The 20,391-nt window shown below is 41.6% G+C and overlaps 1 protein-coding gene across 6 annotated transcripts in view; it reads left to right on the top strand.

Moving 5' to 3' along the window:
* Positions 1-10,966: 10,966 nt before the first annotated feature.
* LOC126335403 (serpin B6-like) overlaps positions 10,967-20,391 on the top strand; it is a 236,340-nt gene continuing 226,915 nt past the window's right edge. For 2 of the 6 annotated variants that reach the window (XM_049998654.1, XM_049998655.1), the window contains exons 1-2: positions 11,999-12,079; positions 12,614-12,723. In XM_049998654.1, the coding sequence (XP_049854611.1) occupies positions 12,014-12,079; positions 12,614-12,723 (176 nt within the window). In that variant the 5' untranslated portion in view covers positions 11,999-12,013. The other 4 variants (XM_049998660.1, XM_049998659.1, XM_049998664.1 and 1 more) reach the window with 4 other exon arrangements.

Below are 20,391 nucleotides of genomic sequence, written 5' to 3'. Positions count from 1 at the left end.
CTTGGCTCAGGCCAGTCAAGTAGATGCAGTATTTCCCAACGGAAAATGGAAATGATGTCCGGCTAGGTCCTTCTGTCGGGTGGACCGTTCACCTGGTGCAAGTCTTTCGTGTTGATGGCACTTCGGCGACTTGCATGTTGATGGAGATGAAATGATGATGATAAGGACAACTCAACACCCAGTCCCTGAGGGGAGAAAATCTCCGACCAAGCCGAGATTCGAAGCCGCGCCATTAGGTATGACATACAAGTATAGTAATAACATCCAAAAACCAAGAACTAAGTGATGTAATTGTAAATGATGTTTTTCAAAAAATTATTAAGTGGTTCTCAGCAAATGGACTCTCTTTAAATTTTGATAAAACACAGTATATACAGTTCCGTACAGTAAATGGCACAACTCCAGTAATAAATATAGACTTTGAACAGAAGTCTGTAGCTAAGGTAGAATTTTCAAAATTTTTAGGTGTGTCCATTGATGAGAGGTTAAACTGGAAGCAACACATTGATGGTCTGCTGAGACGTCTGAGTTCAGCTACGTATGCTATTAGGGTTATTGCAAATTTTGGTGATAAGAATCTCAGTAAATTGGCTTACTATGCCTACTTTCATTCACTGCTTTCGTATGGCATCATATTCTGGGGTAATTCATCGTTGAGTAGAAAAGTATTTGTTGCTCAAAAACGTGTAATCAGAATAACTGTTGGAGCCCACCCACAGTCATCCTGCATACATATATTTAAGGATCTAGGGATCCTCACAGTATATATATTCACTTATGAAATTTGTTGTTAATAATCCAACCCATTTCAAAAGTAATAGCAGTGTGCAAAGCTATAACACCAGGAGAAAGGATGATCTTCACTATGCAGGGTTAAATCTGACTTTGGCACAGAAAGGGGTATATTACGCTGCCACAAAAGTCTTTGGTCACCTACCAAACAGCATCAAAAGCCTGACAGATAGTCGACCAACATTTAAAAATAAATTAAAAGAATTTCTAGATGACAACTCATTGGCTGAATTTTAAGATATAAATTAAGGGAGGGAAAAAAACTAACTTAAACATTAGTGCCATGCAATATTTTGTATAATGTAATATCGTGTACAAACAGCTTTCATTAACCTAACACGTTCCATATCATTACGAAGTGTCGTATTCATGATCCATGGAACAAGTATTAATCTAATCTAATCTAATTCATCGCACCGACCACTCAGATACCAGGGGCGGACAGTATTTCCCAATTACTGAAAAGCATTTAATTCTATACCGCATTTACACTTATTATCTAAAGCACAATTGTATGGGATATCAAGTGAAATTTGTGACAGGAATAAAGATTGTTCAGCACAGTGAATTCAGCAAGTTGTCTTGGATGAAGTGCCATCGACAGTAATAGAAGTAACAGACCCAGTGAGGTGTGTTGACTGCATGGCCTTTTGTGATGTATATTAATAAAATGGTTCAAATGGCTTCTGAGGTCATCAGCCCCCTAGAACTTAGAATTACTTAAACCTAACTAACCTAAGTACATCACACACATCCATGCCTGAGGCAGGATTCGAACCTGCGACCGTAGCGGTCGCGCGGTTCCAGACAGTAGCGCCTAGAACCGCACGGCCAACCCGGGCGGCTTATATTAATGACTCTGGAGACTTTACTAATAATTACCTCAGAATTTTTGTTGATGATACATACGGATTTTATAGACAACATGCACGACTCACGATGATATGCACAGATAGCCCTTGCCACTCAACTAGTAGTTTACTTCAGTGCCACTAGATGCTAGCACCCTGGAGCATATATATGAAATTGAAATAAGAACACCGTGAATTCATTGTCCCAGGAAGGGGAAACTTTATTGACACATTCCTGGGGTCAGATACATCACATGATCACACTGACAGAACCACAGGCACATAGACACAGGCAACAGAGCATGCACAATGTCGGCACTAGTACAGTGTATATCCACCTTTCGCAGCAATGCAGGCTGCTATTCTCCCATGGAGACGATCGTAGAGATGCTCGATGTAGTCCTGTGGAACGGCTTGCCATGCCATTTCCACCTGCGCCTCAGTTGGACCAGCGTTCGTCCTGGACGTGCAGACCGCGTGAGACGACGCTTCATCCAGTCCCAAACATGCTCAATGGGGGACAGATCCGGAGATCTTGCTGGCCAGGGTAGTTGACTTACACCTTCTAGAGCACGTTGGGTGGCACGGGATACATGCGGACGTGCATTGTCCTGTTGGAACAGCAAGTTCTCTTGCCGGTCTAGGAACGGTAGAACGATGGGTTCGATAACGGTTTGGATGTACCGTGCACTATTCAGTGTCCCCTCGACGATCACCAGAGGTGTACGGTCAGTGTAGGAGATCGCTCCCCACACCATGATGCCAGGTGTTGGCCATGTGTGCCTCGGTCGTATGCAGTCCTGATTGTGGCGCTCACCTGCACGGCGCCAAACACGCATACGACCATCATTGGCACCAAGGCAGAAGCGACTCTCATCGCTGAAGACGACACGTCTCCATTTGTCCCTCCATTCACGCCTGTCGCGACACCACTGGAGGCGGGCTGCACGATGTTGGGGCGTGAGCGGAAGACGGCCTAACGGTGTGCGGGACCGTAGCCCAGCTTCATGGAGACGGTTGCGAATGGTCCTCGCCGATACCCCAGGAGCAACAGTGTCCCTAATTTGCTGGGAAGTGGCGGTGCGGTCCCCTACGGCACTGCGTAGGATCCTACGGTCTTGGCGTGCATCCGTGCGTCGCTGCGGTCCGGTCCCAGGTCGACGGGCACGTGCACCTTCCGCCGACCACTGGCGACAACATCGATGTACTGTGGAGACCTCACGCCCCACGTGTTGAGCAATTCGGCGGTACGTCCACCCGGCCTCCCGCATGCCCACTATACGCTCTCGCTCAAAGTCCGTCAACTGCACATACGGTTCACGTCCACGCTGTCGCGGCATGCTACCAGTGTTAAAGACTGCGATGGAGCTCCGTATGCCACGGCAAACTGGCTGACACTGACGGCGGCGGTGCACAAATGCTGCGCAGCTAGCGCCATTCGACGGCCAACACCGCGGTTCCTGGTGTGCCGCTGTGCCGTGCGTGTGATCATTGCTTGTACAGCCCTCTCGCAGTGTCCGGAGCAAGTATGGTGGGTCTGACACACCGGTGTCAATGTGTTCTTTTTTTCCATTTCCAGCGAAAGTATTCACTGTAAGCGAAGCGTCCTCTGATATCCGTACAATAATGCTACTCCTTCGATAGGCTAATCCACTCACTGTTCACTGTTGCCGGATTTCAGTATATGTTAAAGTTGTACTGATAATAAACCTTTTTTGTAGGTTTCTGAATGAGTTATAGTATATTAAGTTGTGTATTTTATCATACAGTAATCCATTTGAGGCGATGAAGAACCATATGGGCCTAAAGCACATCACCGTCGATTGAGAGATTGTAGTATTTACTCATGCTTCTGAAATCTGCTGATCCTGTGGTGAGTCAGGTTTATCTGTGCTGTAGCCCCCCGCTGTATATTTTAAAATTTACGAAAAGCGGTATCACTGGTTTCTCTGATATTCACTTGAACATAGGATTGGCGGCAGGGTGCTTTAGACCCTTATGGATCTCAGTGCCTCATTTGTATTCTAGTCAGGTGACCATGCTGCACTTGAATTTAATCATTTCCACAAAAGACACTTTGTTTTGGAGTTGGTTGTTTGCTGTGCGGGAATCGGCTTTCGTGTGCAGTATAAACATGAACTATGTTGAATCTGTTTTAAATGCTAACGTAAAGTAAAGCTCTGAAAACGAGTCGAGAGTGGTGCTTGGGTACCTCAATCGGTGGAGCACTTGCCGCGAAATGCAAAGGTCCCGAGTTCTAGCCTCGGTATGGCACATGGCTTTAATCTGCCAGGAAGTTTCGTAGCAGCGTACACTTCGCTGCCAAGTGAAAATCGTATTCTGGGAACGGAAAAGCAAATTACCAGGAGAAGTTAGCCACAAAGGAACTTGGACCTCCGAGAACAGATCCTTTGATTGACGGAGAGTGACGAAATCAAATAAGCGTGACTACAAGCGAACATTTAACAAGGAAGTGTACAGTTAGCCCAAGTTATTGTGTGGTGCAGGGTATACGAATGTCTGATTTTCTGCCCTGAAGTAAAATCGTGAACTAATAGATCTGTTAGGGATCTTGTACATTTGTCCGAAAAAAACTCAAAAGCACGAAAACTCCCACTTACATAAAAAAGCGAAATCGGAAGTTGAGAAAGCTTACACATTATTTCATTATTGCCCTTAGCTGTACTTAGTTTTGTACAAAACAAATTCCGTTAAAACAATTCTTTTTTTGGTCAGATAAGTTATGCATATTATTATTATTATTCCTACTACTGTTATTATTGACAGAGGCTGTAGTTGTATAAACTTGTGGATAACTGTTATACAGCAAATGCTATTAAGTTCACGGTCTCAAATTTATCTGAATCTAAACATTTGTGAACACCCAGAAAGTATACTCACGAGACGCCACTGTCTATAATGTAGTTCTACCTGAAGCAAACTACATAACTTTCAGTCAGATCTTCATAAGATAGGAAACTGATGCAAATATTGGAAACTTCCTTTAGACATCCAGAAATGTAAAATTGTACCAAAAAAATGGTTCAAATGGCTCTGAGCACTATGCGACTTAACTTCTGAGGTCATCAGTCGCCTACAACTTAGAACTAATTAAACCTAACTAACCTAAGGACATCACACACATCCACGCCCGAGGCAGGATTCGAACCTGGGACCGTAGCGGTAACTCGGCTCCAGACTGTAGCGCCTAGAACCGGCTGGGCACACCGGGCGGCTAAAATTGTACACTTTACAAAATGAAAAAATGTAGTATATTATGACTGTAATATCAATTACCCACAGCTGAAATCGATTAACTCATTCAAATAAATATCTGGGCATAACACTTCCTAGGGATATAGAATGGAACGATCACATAGGCTCAGTCGGGGTTAAAGCAGATCGCAAACTTTGGTTTAAATACACCAATTATTAATTATTAGATCTAATGGCAACAAACAGACCTCACCTCTTTGAGAACGTTCTTATACAACTGGTATCAATAACCATGATACAGCTGTGGCAAACATGATTACCAAAGTACAAAGGATAACTAAACAAGTACAAAGATTTATATGTTAAGTAAACTAGATAAAAAAGCCGTAGTATTATATCTCAATGAGGAACTTTTAGAACAGGGCAGGTGCATGTAGAGGAACTATGACCTAAGTTTAAAATATATTGTTGACCATGCTTCAGTGTGGGGCGGAGGTGGGGTGAGTGAACTGCTGCAGCCTGTTGTGGGGTTGTGTACCACTGAGGGCTAGGACGGGGAAGTAGGCTCTCCATTGTTTCTAAGTCCACAGTTACATACAATACAATACAATTCACTGGACGTGTACCCAATAGAACAATTCATGATCTTCCACAATAAAGAAACTTACTTGGAATAATGTATGTCTGTCTTCAAGAGTTTGACAGTTTAGTTTCTTTAGCATGTCTGTAACACTCCCCGTGAGTCAAACAAACCGGTGACCATTCATTTGGCCCTTCTGTGCATACATTCAATAACACTGTTACCGGTACTCGTATTTGGTGCAGGTTCCACACATTTCAACAGTATTCTAGGATGATTACCTGACATCATTAGCTATATTGGATGCAATCTGAGAATCTAAACACTGTTGTTCTTCTTATTACAGAAGTTTATTCTCCCTTATCGGATAAAAATACACAATGATTACTAGTTTCAGTGAAATTAAATCGCAATATTCAGTTCATTTGTAAAAAAAAAAATCGAAAGAATGGATTGGCCACGTATAATGCCAAAATTCTATACTAATGATCTGCAGAAGGTGATTTAATTTCGCTGAAACTACTTATTATATTATTATTATTATTATTATTAATCATTGTGCCGACCTGTGTGACGGAGCGGTTCTACGCGCTTCAGTCTGCAACCGCTATGGTCGCAGGTTCGAATCCTACATCGGGGAATGAATGTGTGTGATGTCCTTGGGTTAGTTAGGTTTAAGTAGTTGTAAGTTCTATGGAACTGATGACCTCAGATGTTAAGTTCCATAGTGCTCAGAGCCATTTGAACCAAACTTTGCCAGGTCAATTCTATTTACAGCTTTGTTTGACAAATTGATATTTTTAGTTTGTGGGATCTTTTCCTTGACATTATGGAAGACGAGTACTATAGTTTTTGCTTGATTTACGATTAATTTATTGTATGTGAAGTAGTCTTTGTTATGCTTTCGTGTGGCGCATTTTCTGTTTCTGCTTGTGCCATTAACAGACTGCATTTTGACGATGTATATATGCATATAGGAAGAATAGTGTTGGTGCCAGTACTGACCCTCAGAGAACACCACATTTCGTCTCCTGGTAATTTGAGTAATAGTTTGTAATTTTATCGCATTCAAGGTGTTGTATCTCCAGTGTTCGTGTATGTCTGCAAAGGTATGTCCTGACCAGTCATTCTATGTCAGTGGGTCAAAGTTTCACGCCTACTGCACCAAATACACCACCTCCATTTCTCATAGGCCAATTCTTTCGATATACACTTAAATTTTCCCCAAAAATCTCACTGCTGTTTTTTTCAGGTTGCGTTATACGCAGCTTTCTAATTTGGAAAACACAACTACCCATTTTTCGGAAGCTGTCATGTTTTTCCAATACAGAGACTGTAATTCACAGATTAGAATGGTTTTACTGTGGTGATTTGGTTAAGTGAAAATGTGTCACTTATCCTAACATTTTATGTTTTCAAATATTCCATCGATATTTTTTACGCCTTCCTATTCATATATTTTGTCCAAAGTCATCCACAAAAACACCAAGTATTTTTGAATGGTGTTGTCCTCAATTTCAAATAGTCAGTCATTGTTTTATAAAATTTTACTGCTTCTTAATTAAATATATCAAATTGTTTTTTGGGAATTACTCCATTTTCTTGGCAATCATTTAACTTAGTTTTAAATTGGGAAGGCAAAACTTAAATTTTCTACTTTTCCACTGCTGGCCTCCCAGTAAATGTAATAACATTCAAAAGCTCTATAATTGACTTTTTTCTTCCTTCAGTTTTTAATACTTTGAAATGTAGAGCACTACACTGGCTATGTAGAAACCAAACATAGGCGTTATTGAGAGGATTTCTGAAAATGTCAAGAAGATTTTTGGGTGTTTTTTCCGAGAAAAATATTTAAAGCATCAAATAGCTTTATAGTACACACAGTAGCTCTAACAATGACATCCATCTCGTTTTGGAATGTGAAATCAAAGTTATATATTCTGCATTAACAAATACACAGAAATATTTTAGCTTTTGCTTCCTGATAGTATCTGCAACAAAATACTTAAGTAATTTTTGAATTACTTGATCAGTGACACACAATAATTGATTGGGTACTGCTTGTAATGTATTACGTAAATATGAACATAGCATCCAATTCCTTCAATAACTGCTCCAATTTATAGTTTTTGTTTATTATATACAATATTAGTACCATGTCTCCCTCGTACTCCAAAATTGACGTTAGCATTGTCGCCTGCAAATAGACATTTAAAACCTGTACCCGAAAACTGACCGCCATATCTGACGTCTTCCCTCTTAAACTTTATCGTTTCAATTATTTTATATTTATCCCTGTCTTGGTAAAATATTGAATAAGAACTGGATTTTTTCATTTTTATGTTTACTTGCGTCGGTGCTAATGCTATAAAATGAGCAACTTCTGAGTTCATTACAAATGAGATCAACTGAATGAGATGCAAGAACTTGCTGAATCAAACGTGTTGTTTTTGTTCTAGTTTGGGCATACCGAGTGGCAATTTTTGACTCATTAAATATTTTTCGTATTAACTTACTAATGAAGTCTGCAGGAGCAAAAGTCTGGTGTTTTTTGACCACGTGATATGCAAAACACAAGTCGGCTGCAATAACTTTTTCTTCTGCTAAACTGTAATTTCTTACAAAATAATTTGTGAGAGTTTTATTCGTACTTGAGGATGATGCGTTCGATAAATGTTTCTCCTTTCCAATGTGATCCTTTACATCTGCAATTTCGCCATGACCAGTATTTAAATATGTATTACGGAGATTACAGAAGGATTCATATTCCGTTAAGCCCTTTTTGACAAAGGGATATTTCTGGTCATAGTTCGCGGAAAATTTTCACATTCTCTTTGGCATTTCGGACAGGGCAAAAAAATTATAAAATACATGACTTAAGGAACTTCGTCATTATTTTTAAAAAAATATATTTTACTTACACTACGACAACTTTTTAAAGCGTTCACGTAAGAGGGGTGCGAGGGGGAAGAGGCAGCGCAGGAGTAAGCAGTTAACAGCATTTCATGCATTGGTGTCAACATAAACTGTGACTGGTCATCCGCTACGCTCGCAATGTCACTCGGAAATAAAATGTTTCGCCACTGCGCGCTGTAAGGACGCTCACATTCAAGTACTGTATTATCTGTGTAAATAAATATTAAATAAAATAAATTCAAGCGGCAATGACTCAATAAACAGAAAACTAATAATATTTCAAACCACAACAGTGTATTTACTCCACGGAGACTGTTACATCGCAAGTGTTGCGGGTAACGAGAAAGGCACAATATCTATCGACCTCTGCCAACAAAAACCCAGCGGTACTAGGGTGGAATGAGCTCTTTAAATAGTGTCATACTATAATAACTAGCTTTAGGAAAACTTACTTGCAACGGTAGCTGCAGACAGATATATAAAAAAAATCATATTTTCAAACTTTGCGAGAACATGATTGTGAGAAATACGGCATGCTGCGCACCGTGTAGAGGGGGAGTTACCGGCTTGACAAAGCGAACATTGTTAAGAATCAAAAAGGTGATAAACGGGGACATTTGAACGTCCCGAAAGACGTAGCCGACACCGCGACATGAAATTTAAAACCGCGACAAAACCGATTGATCAGGAGAGCTGACAACTCAACGTGTGGACAATTCGAAGAAGTCTTGAGGCTAGTGGCACCACATATTCGACGGATGGGCACAAATTTTAGAGCTGCAGAATCACCAGCAGAACAGATTAATGTGAACCTTCGATATTTGGCAACATATGACAGTTATACAAGTTCAACATTCTCTCATCGAATATCACTGATCAAGATCAGTGTAACTGAGTCTAGTGTGTGCTGGACTATTGTGAATATCCTCAATCGTTGCTTCGCGTCGGTGAATGCATAATGTTACAGGTGTTTGAGAGAAGTCCTACAAAATCTGCTGTGTTCAAACAATTCAAACAACATGCACTTTGATATTTTTTACAAGTGGACCGCTGCCACGTGCATCCTCGCACACTGTCACCCAGACAGAATTCATTCGCTGTGTCATATGTCTGAATAGACAACTGGCCGCTTTAATTCTGATGGTTCATTTATTCGTAAAAATCTAATGTTGTACGGGTAATCCTTCATTTAAGTCTGCATCGTCACGTTCGCGCATAATAACTTGTTTACTCTGTCGTCTTTTAAAATCTAATCTCAGAGACAGAACAATTTTAATCAGAATTTCCTTTTTAGTCTTGACGTCCAGTTGCTGTGCAAGAAAAGCTATGAATTTCTGGCAAAGTTGGTATTCGTTTGTATTGTTCACAAAAGTGTAGAAATTTCTGCCTAATAACACCTTTGAAGATGAAGAGGTCCCATACGCCAAGGAGCGTAGGGGAGATTATATATATATATATATATATATATAAGCGGGATATACTATAAAAATTTAATGTACGTGGAGGGGCTGAACAGAAACAATGATTAATTCAATAGCCGGCCGTGGTGGCCGAGCGGTTCTAGGCGCTACAGTCAGGAACCGCGCGACCGCTACGATCGCAGGTTCGAATCCTGCCTCGGGCATCGATGTGTGTGGGAATCAAAATTTAAATGAATAATCAAAACCTGAGCTACATATGTTTTTGGATGGGGTCCACTTTAGCAAAACACTATTTTGTTTTTTATCCCAATCATGTTTGACTGCAGTTGCAGCATCATCAGTGGGCTTTTACTTTATGGCTGTTAAACATAAAGAAAGTTCTTTACTGTTTGTACACACGTAAATATTAGTTTTTAGAATCGTAATTACAATTGTTTTTTCAAGAACACACAAAATTATGTATTCTTTTCTTTTTATCACATGGTGTGGTTTACCTGAGGTATTATGTTTTTATACTACATGTTTTCTTTCACAGTTTGTCATCTGCAACTGTATACAACTTAATGTAGACAAACTATTTACGCAAAAGTTACGATTTGGCGATTTGGAAACTGTTATGGCTATGCCTGATATGAATTAATTCCATGTGTGTGTGTGTGTGTGTGAGAGAGAGAGAGAGAGCTGCGTCTAGCGTAATCGAGAGGGGGGGAGGGGTTCTATAGGTTGGTGATATCTAATAATTCTTTGGAAGAATTATTTACATTTATCACTTGTTTTCCTTCAACTTTTTGGCAGTCTGTATTTGATAGGTTTCTTCAACTATTAGTTTTTGTGGAGGACAATGTCCTAGCGGAGGTGATTTGCCGTAATGGGGATTAATGATAATGATGACGATACCACAATACCCAGTCATCATCTCGAGGCAGGAAAAATCCTGACCCCGCCGGGAATCAATCCCCGGACCGCGCGCGGGATGCGAGAACGTTACCGCATGACCACGAGCTACTAAATAACACCTTCATCCTCAATAAAATATATATTGTGTGCACTTTGGTTCCTTAGCCTTGTGGCAGGTATTTCAATCCTACTGCGCTCGACATCGCGCTCTTTATTTTGTAGTCGTGATTCAAACACATTGTTTGCGCGATCCGTCACCTGTCACTTCTTTATCCTTCTCATCGTGATAATTTAGTAATGTCTCAGCCACCTGCCGCGGCTAGCTGCGAATTTGTTTACTGCGATCACTCTCCGTGCTTGTACTACGAGGTATCAAACTGCGCGCATGCATGTAAATAATGTAAAACAATTACTGACACTGATCCACACAATAAGAGCAAAAAAACATCTCTGCAATGAACTATCTACTATGAGAGAGGAAAACCAGTGAAATTATATGTTTAATGCAAGGCTTTTGCGAACACGAGAATGCTGGCAAGAATGGTTGCTAAGATATTGTGTATAGAAACAGTACTCCATAACCTATCATTATTAAAAAACATGTTTTTTCTAACAGGGAATAAATTATGTTTTTCTAAGCTCGAGTAAAGTTTTTCTTGCACCGTTAAGTTTGAGGCATGTACTTACTCTACAGGTAGCAGCGAAGATAATTTCGCGAGGAAACGGAAAGAAATTTTATGATTATAGGCGCAGCAAGAACGGTTTTGCCATGGTATAATTCCTTCACACATGTGATACAGTCACGTGTAACACTGTTTTTCCTTGCTTTACGATCACATGCCACTAACGTAACTGGAGTATTGATATCACGAACTTTGAAAAATAGTGTCTGTGCACTTCAACCGTTTACAGAACAGAAGCGTTGTTCACACATGCGAACAGTTCCTGAATACAAAAGTGGAGCACACTTCTCTCCAGGATCTCATACGGAAAACAAAATTCGTGGTACTAATCTGACACAGGAACAACGTATCGTTCTATTTGTCGATCTGTGAGAAAGATCTTTCAGGCAGCATCCAGATTTCTTCTGAATTATGATTGAGCTCGATACATAACATTCAAAAATTCCACTATTTTAGATTAATACGACAGCCACTCTGAAGCGACAGCATATTATAATTTTGTAGCTGTGCATTAGACAGAACTCTCGGTTCTCCCGCGCGACAAAACTTTCTTGGAAGAATGAAGGTGAAACGTTTCCGTTTACGGAGCACGTGAGGAATAGCAGTACGCAGTAGTGGCATGACGCCATCGCAAGCCGGGAGGAGTGACTTGTGCGCATGCGTAGCCGAGGTTCCGGCGCCTGCCGTCACAGAAGCGTCACTGTCGCAGCGTGGAATACAGAGGTATGTGCAGTCTAAGCAATACGCATTTTAGTTTTTTGTACACAGTTGTACGTGCTTCTGAATCAATGAACTTATGTGGTATGTCGATTCTAAAGACCGGATTGTTTATGACAGCCGTGTCTTCCAAACAATAACTAGAATATTACGTAGAAGAGGATTTCCGTTCAATTGTAAACTGGTTTTCGATTAACTTTTAAGCAGAAGTAACTGTCATTGCTGCTAGGCGCGACTCAGTTTCCGAACACTTATCTCGTTTTTTGTAGTTGAATAGAAAATCAGTAAGAAAATTATTTGTTAGCTCGTATTTAGTACGTAACAGTGGTGCGGCAACTTCCCTTATTGGCGATAGTCTTCGAGGACGCCAAGTACATTTCACAGTGACAAGAGGCGCCTTAGACCGCTTTGTTTTTTATTCATTTTGTTCGATATAGTTTGTTGCGTTTGGTCTAGCGGACGTCACAAGCATCCGTTCAAGTTGATCGTTGATTCTTTTATTCAGTTATTATTCTTCTTATTTTATTTTTTTTATTGCAGAGGACTTGCGGCCCTCTGACCGAACACGCTGAGCTACCGTGCCGGCGGGTAACCTGTACTTCGGTGCTATCCACATCTAAGAATACGCAGCCATTTGTGGCTAAGATACGGTAGGAGGCATAGACTGTTATACCTTTATAGGGGACAAATGTCAACAGAGCTTCTCTGTGTAAGGATTGCTGAATTCGCAACTTCAGAGCCGTGACATTACAAGCGTGTGAAAGTTTCATTTAGAATCTAGCTGTCACCGAACTGTAACTGACAGACTGTTTACATCAGCGCAATCTGTGTGTGCTGGTGCTCTGAGACTCATCGGCATGAATTCAGGGTGCAAGGCATTTAAACAAGACGGTGACGTGGCTTGTTTATTCTTGACAGCCAACATCTGTTACACATACCAGGTACTGTAGCAAGTAAATAAAAACATGAAATGATCCAAGCGAACAGGTGAAGTGAGTAACGGAGCCAGCGCGCTCATTTCAGATAGTTGTTCATAACGCAGTCAAAGTGTCACGTGAGCTCAGCTACTCACGCCCCCGGCGAACTGCGTTATCGACTCACACGGAGCTGTGTTATCGTTATCGAACTGAAAGCTTCAGTAGCACTTGTGAAATATCAGTCCCAGAAGGTTTAACGACAGTTGACAACCTAGTTTCATTTCAGCAACTGTTTTAGTTGATTAATCTGCCGGCAATTATGAGGTGTGTTCTTCCCGAAATTTGGCAACGCGAATGCGGCGGGTCGATAAGAACATTTATAGAGCGGATGATTCAGAGCATTTCCTAGACGTAAACAAAACCAAGTGGAAATATTATTTCGGGTGCAAGATCAACAGTTCGTAGCTATGTTCAATACACATTCGTCAACGGACAGCTACTAGGCGTACCAGAGCGAGAAATTAAAACGGTTGCGTTTGGTGCCTTGTACTGTGCGCACTATAGGTGGCCTACACTTGGAAATTAAATGTGTTTTAATTCTGTAACCGTATGTCCTCACGTCATCATAAACATGTTATCTCAAAGATTACGAAGCATGCGAAGCACATGTCCGTGAATCTCATAAACTTTGTCCTATGTTAAACATAGTTTTTATCTGTCACGAAGTTTCAAAACAGATACCTCCTGGAAAGAATTTCCGAGGCCGTTGCCCCCTGAAAACTTTTGCGATGTTTGGAAAATAGGAGAGCGGTACTGACAGTGTGGAATATGTGAGGGCTGGTCGATAAGAGCATTCCCGCGAAGGCAAGGTTCTGGGTTCGGTTCCCGGTCCGGTACACACATTTTATGTGCCGGAAAGTTAGGAACAGCGCAAGCTCCGCTGTGGAGTGGAAGATCGATTTCTGTCTGTATGTAGGCTTTCCGAGATGGAAAGACGAACATTTACTTGTAGGTTGCTAGGAATGGACAATGTACCACATCGAAAGTTGATCATTCGAGGTGAGGGAACGATCCAGATCTGTCCTCTTTCCTCCGTCGCAAGCAAGCGCGCTCCTCTGTGAGGTAGCTAATAGTTTATCACGTATGTGAATCGGTTCTTTCGTTGGTCTCAGCGTCGTACGTTCGTTACGGACGTTGAACACTCAGATTTCTTGTAACTAACCAGTGACTTCCCTTAATACAGTCGTCTCTGAAACACTAGCATTTTCCAAGCTATTGGTACATAGGCCTAAATTTAATTGTCGTTATTTCATTGTTGTTACTACGTTCGTGTATCCAAAACCTTGTGTATCTTACCGGCTGAAAAAGTGGAACACTGGAAATTCAAAACGTAAATGAAAACACCGGTCTGAGTCATTTTCGGTCGAAGAGTTGGTACTTGATAAGTGTTTGAAGGCATACTGAATTGAAAAGTGCAACTAGTTTTTCTCAGTAGCTCGTAGTTCTTTACGACTTCATATTAAATAAACTTATAAAAACGATGTTTTGCCGAAAATGACATGCCTAACCGTGACTGTAAGACATATATATTACTTCTGGCAAAAAAAAGTAAAATCATCTACCAGCCATTGCACACGAGATGGTCGCTGTTTTCTACGTCCGGTCATTCAGATTTATATTTTGTCTGAGTTCCCTAAACCGCTTAAGGCGAATGCTGAGAAGCTTTCTTGAAGAGGGCTCGGACAATTCATCCCAATCTTCATGTCTTCCGTCTTCGATGCATTCTCTGTAAATTCGCTCATAGGCAGCCGCAAGGGTGGTGAAGGTGGGGGGGGGGGGGGGGGGGGGGGGGAATTGCGCCTCCTCCTCTCCCACTGGATTCTGGAGTACAGAGTTTTTATTTAGTACAGAATTCTTAGATACTTCTACAATGTAATTTCCCTCGATTCTGCTAAACATACCATGTAGCCAGCAATAGCATTATGTGGTTTGTACCATGACACGACCCGAAACTGACCACCTCATTTATTTCAAAATTTACTATATTACTCTTGCGATCCCCCCCCCCCCCCCCCCTCCACACACACGCACACAATCACATTCACACTCACACTTCCCCGTCCCCTGGACAAAATTCCACTGTTGCCCATGAAATCGAGCACTGCATTTCGATGTGTACATACGGACGAGACGTAGCTTACGATGCAATCTGTCAGCTTTGATCACTGACGCAGTCACTATGTCCATTGTGACGTCATGCTTTCCCGCGCAGTTAGAGACGGTCATGCTTTCCCGTGCAGTTAGAGACGCACACATTATGTAGCGACTGGGACGCTCGCGTGAAATTGGAGCATCCGGTCGCGGACGAAGTTGTAAATAATACATTGGAAGAAAATAATAAAGAATAACAATCCGGACCTGTGCCAGAAGACGCGGTTTCCGAGGAACTCGTAAAAAGCAAAATTAGTAAACCAAGGAACGAAGAATATTGTATTGCACTCTACACTTGAGCTGCACAGCTAAAACAAAGAATTCTCTGCATTCAAAACAACAAGACAAAACAACCTGCTTTACTCTGATGGATAATATCGTACTCTTGAGTACAAAAGAACTTGCCGTCAATCTGTTGCACTTTTCCTTACAGCAGATGGATGTATGATACCGATTACAGGATTGGATGCTGCAAAAAGTATCTTCAGGTATTCAGCCTGTGTGAGACACAGAAGGAGAAACGTAGTAGTCGACCTGTCAGAATCTGACCGTTACCAAAACTCATTAATTCATGACCTATTCCAAAATGGTTCCTCTTTTTACCAGTCTGAACTGCACCTTGCGATATATCTGCAGTAATAGGCACTTCAAGGATAAAACCCTACATCGATATGTACAGGGTGTATCAAAAAGAATCATCCGATTTAGCACGTCTGTATTTCTGAAACTAATAAACATACACAAGGTTGGTGCAGAGAGTGGCAACTGACCCTTAACATAGACAAATGTAATGTATTACGAATACATAGCAAGAAGGATCCGTTATTGTATGATTATATGATAGCGGAACAATGGTAGCAGTTACTTCTGTAAAATATCTGGGAGTATGCGTATGGAACGATTGGAAGTGGAATGATCATATAAAATTGATTGTTGGTAAGGCGGGTGCCAGATTGAGATTCATTGGGAGAGTCCTTAGAAAATGTCGTCCATCAACAAAGGAGGTGGCTTACAAAACACTCGTTCGCCCTATACTTGAGTATTGCTCATCAGTGTGGGATCCGTACCATGTCGGGTTGTTGACAGAGGAGATAGAGAAGATGCAAAGAAGAGCGGCGCGTTTCGTCACAGGGTTATTTGGTAAGCGTGACAGCGTTACGGAGATGTTTAGCAAACTCAAGTGGCAGACTCTGCAAGAGAGGCGCTCTGCGTCGCGGTGTAGCTTGCTGTCCAGGTTTCGAGAGGATTCATTTCTGGATAAGGTATCGAATATATTGCTTCCCCCTACTTATACCTCCAGAGGAAATCACGAATGTAAAATTAGAGAGATTCGAACACGCACGGAGGCTTTCCAGCAGTCGTTCTTCCCCCGAACCATACGCGACTGGAATAGGAAAGGGAGGTAATGACAGTGGCACGTAAAGTGCCCTCCGCCACACACCGTTGGGTGACTTGCCGAATTAAATGTAGATGTAAATGTAAAGTGCATTTTGTTGTTTGATAAACGGGAAACTCAAAAAACTTCTTTTCATGCCCTTCATAGGTGTTCAATATTACCACTTGAGATGCACGGCATATGTCAGTGCGGTATTCAAATTGTTCCCACACTGCAGCGAGCATCTCTAGAGTTACAGATTCCACAACTGCTATCACGCTATATCTTAGTTCATTCGTTGTTATTGGTAACAGGCACATAAACAGAGTCATTTATAAACCCCAACAAGAAATAATCAAATACAGTCAGGTCTGGTGACTTTGGAGGCCAGTAATGTAAGGCTGTATCATTTGGACCAGTGCGACCGATCCAACGTTCAGTAATCCTTTGATTTAAAAATTCCCGCACTTCCAGATGCCAGTGTGGCGGTGCCCCATCCTGTTGGTAATTGAAGTCTTTCGAATCAGTCTCCAACTGTGGGAAAAGAAAGTTCTGAAGCATATCGAGATATGTGCTTCCTGTAACTGTTCTCGGCAAAGAAAAATGGACCATACTCCTTTCCCGTGAAACTGCACAAAACACATTAAATTTTGGAGAACCTAGCGGGAACCATGTAAATCTCGAGACTTTGCACTTTCCAACAGTACATTGTTCATGCACTAGTCTCAAATAGCATAATAGTTATGACTTTTTTTTTAAACCGGTTGATTCTTGTTGATACAGCCTGTATATTTACGAGTACATATATACACATATCTGCGATAATTATTACTTTGTATGTAATAGTTAAAAGCCAGTGTCCAAATAATGATTCCATCTGTTTAGATGAGCTGTCGATGATAATAATAATAATAATAATAATAATAATAATATAATAATAATAATAATAATATGCACGACAAAATGTACTGGAGAATGATGAATACAAATTATACTGGAACAGAACCATTATAACAGATAAAACACCACCACATAACAAACCTGACAGCATACTCACCAATAAAAAGAAGAAATTAACACAATTAATCGAAATATCCATACCCAATACAACAAATATACAGAAGAAAACAGGAGAAAAAATTGAAAAATACATCCAACTGGCTGAGAAAGTCAAGGAGATGTGGCATCAGGATAAAGCTGACATTATACCAATTATGCTATCAACTACAGGAGTCATACCACACAATATCCACCAGTACATCAACGTAATACAGCTACATCCGCATTTATATATACAACTACAGAAATCTGTAATTATTGATACATGTTAAATTACACGAAAGTTCCTAAATGCAATGTAACATATACCGTACAGTTAAAAGGAAGTCTCGCTTGATCAAGGTCCGCGTCACTTTCCATTTTTAACCAGACATAACATCTGAGAAAGGATAGTAATAATAATAATAATAATCGGTACTCTTTTAAGTCACCGTTGCTATCCTTTCCAGCTGAAAAACCGATATAGCAGCTGCCTTACAAGTCATCCTTGTTTAGTTTGTAGAAACAGCTGCAGTTCGTAGTTACCGTAACCTGCCATGAAGTGATCCGACTATTATACACTGAAGCGCCAAAGAAACTGGTATAGGCATGCATATTCAGTTACACAGATATGTAAACAGGCAGAATACGGCGCTGCAGTCGGCAACGCCTACATGAGACAAAAAGTGTATGGCGCAGTTGTTAGATCAGTTGCTGCTGCTACAATGGCAGATTGTCAAGATGTAAGTGAGTTTGAACGTGGTGTTCAAGTCGGCGCACGAGCGATGGGGGCGCCTCTTCTCCGATGTAGCGATGAAGTGGAGATTTTCCCATATGACCATTTCACGTGTCTACCGTGAATATCAGGAATCCAGTAAAACATCAAATCTCCCACATCGCTGCGGCGGGAAAAACATCCTGCCAAGAACTGGACTGACGACGACTGAAGGGAATCGTTTAACGTGACAAAAGTGCAACCCTTCCGCAGATTGCTGCAGATTTCAATGCTGGGCCATCAACAAGTGTCAGTGTGGGTACCATTCAACGAAACATCATCGACATGGGCTTTCGAAGCTGAAGACCCACACGTGTAGCCTTGATGATTGCACGATACAAAGCTTTACACCTCGCCTGGACCCCGCGACTCCTACGGTCGCAGGTTAGAATCCTGCCTCGGGCTTGGATGTGTGTGATGTCCTTAAGTTAGTTAGGTTTAAGTAGTTCTAAGTTCTAGGGGACTGATGACCATAGATGTTAAGTCCCATAGTGCTCAGAGCCTTTTGAACCATTTTGTTGATGACTGGAAACATGTTGCCTGGTTGGACGAGTCTCGTTTCAAATTGTTTCGAGCGGATGAACGTATACCGGTATGGAAAACTCATCTTCATCTACATATATACTCTGCTAGCCACCAAGCGGTGTGTGATGGAGGGCACAATTCGCGCCAAAGTCATATACCCACCCCCCCACCCCCCCTCTGTTCCACTCCCGGATCGAGCGAGGGAAAAACGACTGTCTAAACGCCTCAGTACGAGCTCTAATTTCCTTTATCTTTGAATGATGGTCATTGCGTAATTTGAAAGTTGGTGGTAATTTAGTGAGAAGCCCCTTCCGCTTAGCGCGCCGTCTATCTGAAAGTATGTTCCACTTCACACTTTCTATGAGATTTGTAACGCTCTCGCGATTGCTAAATGTACCAGTCACGAATCTTGCCGCTCTTCTTTGGGCCTTCTCAATCTCTTGGATCAGGCCCAACTGGTGAGGGTCCCATACAGACGAACAATACTCTTAAGACTGGACGAACTAACGTATTGTAAGCTCCTTTGTTGAAGGAATGCATCACTTCAGGAGTCTACCAATAAACCGCAATCTAGAGTTCGCCTTACACGTTACTTGCGTAATCTGATCATTCCATTTGAGACCATTTTGAATTGTCACACCCAGATACTTAGCGGACGTTACCGCTTACAAAGACTGGGCATTTATTTTGTACTCGTACATTAATGGGGATTTTCTCCTTGTTATACGCAATAGGTTACACATACTAAAATTGAGAGATAACTGCCAGTCATTACACCACGTATTTATTTTTTGCAAATCCTCATTGATTTGTTCACAACTTTCGTGTGATACTACTTTCCTGGAGACTACAGCGTCATCGGCAAACAGTCTAATGTTGCTATCGATACCATCAACCAGATCGTTTATGTAAATCGTAAAAAAACAGCGGACCTATTATGCTGCCCTGGGGGCACACCTGAAGTTACGCCTGTTTCTGTTGAAGTCGCCCCGTTCAGGACGACATAATGCTCCCTGTCTGTTAGAAATATTTCTATCCAACCGCATATGTCATCAGATAGACCATAAGCGCGCACTTTTTGGAGAACGCGACAGTGCGGAAGTGAGTCGAACGCCTTTCGAAAGTCGAGAAATATGGCATCAACCTGGGAGCCGGTATCTAGAGCCTGTTGTATATCATGCACAAAGAGGGCCAGCTATGTCTCGCATGAGCGCTGTTTCCTAAAACAGCCATGAATCCATGGACCGTGCATGTCAGCAGGTGATCGTTCAAGCTGGTGGAGACTCGGTAATGGTGTGGGGCGCGTGCAGTTGGAGTGACATGGGACCCCTGATATGTCTAGATACGACTCTGACAGGTGACCCGTACGCAAAAAGCATCCTGTTTGATCACTGCATCCATTCATGCCCTTTGTGCGTTCCGCCGGACCTGGGCAATTCCAGCAGGACAATGCGACATCCCACACGTCCAGCATTGC

Source organism: Schistocerca gregaria, chromosome 2 (genome assembly GCF_023897955.1).
Source record: "Schistocerca gregaria isolate iqSchGreg1 chromosome 2, iqSchGreg1.2, whole genome shotgun sequence".
NCBI lineage: Eukaryota > Metazoa > Arthropoda > Insecta > Orthoptera > Acrididae > Schistocerca > Schistocerca gregaria.
Note: the sequence above shows the minus strand (reverse complement) of the source record. Positions and strands in the feature narration are given on the sequence as shown.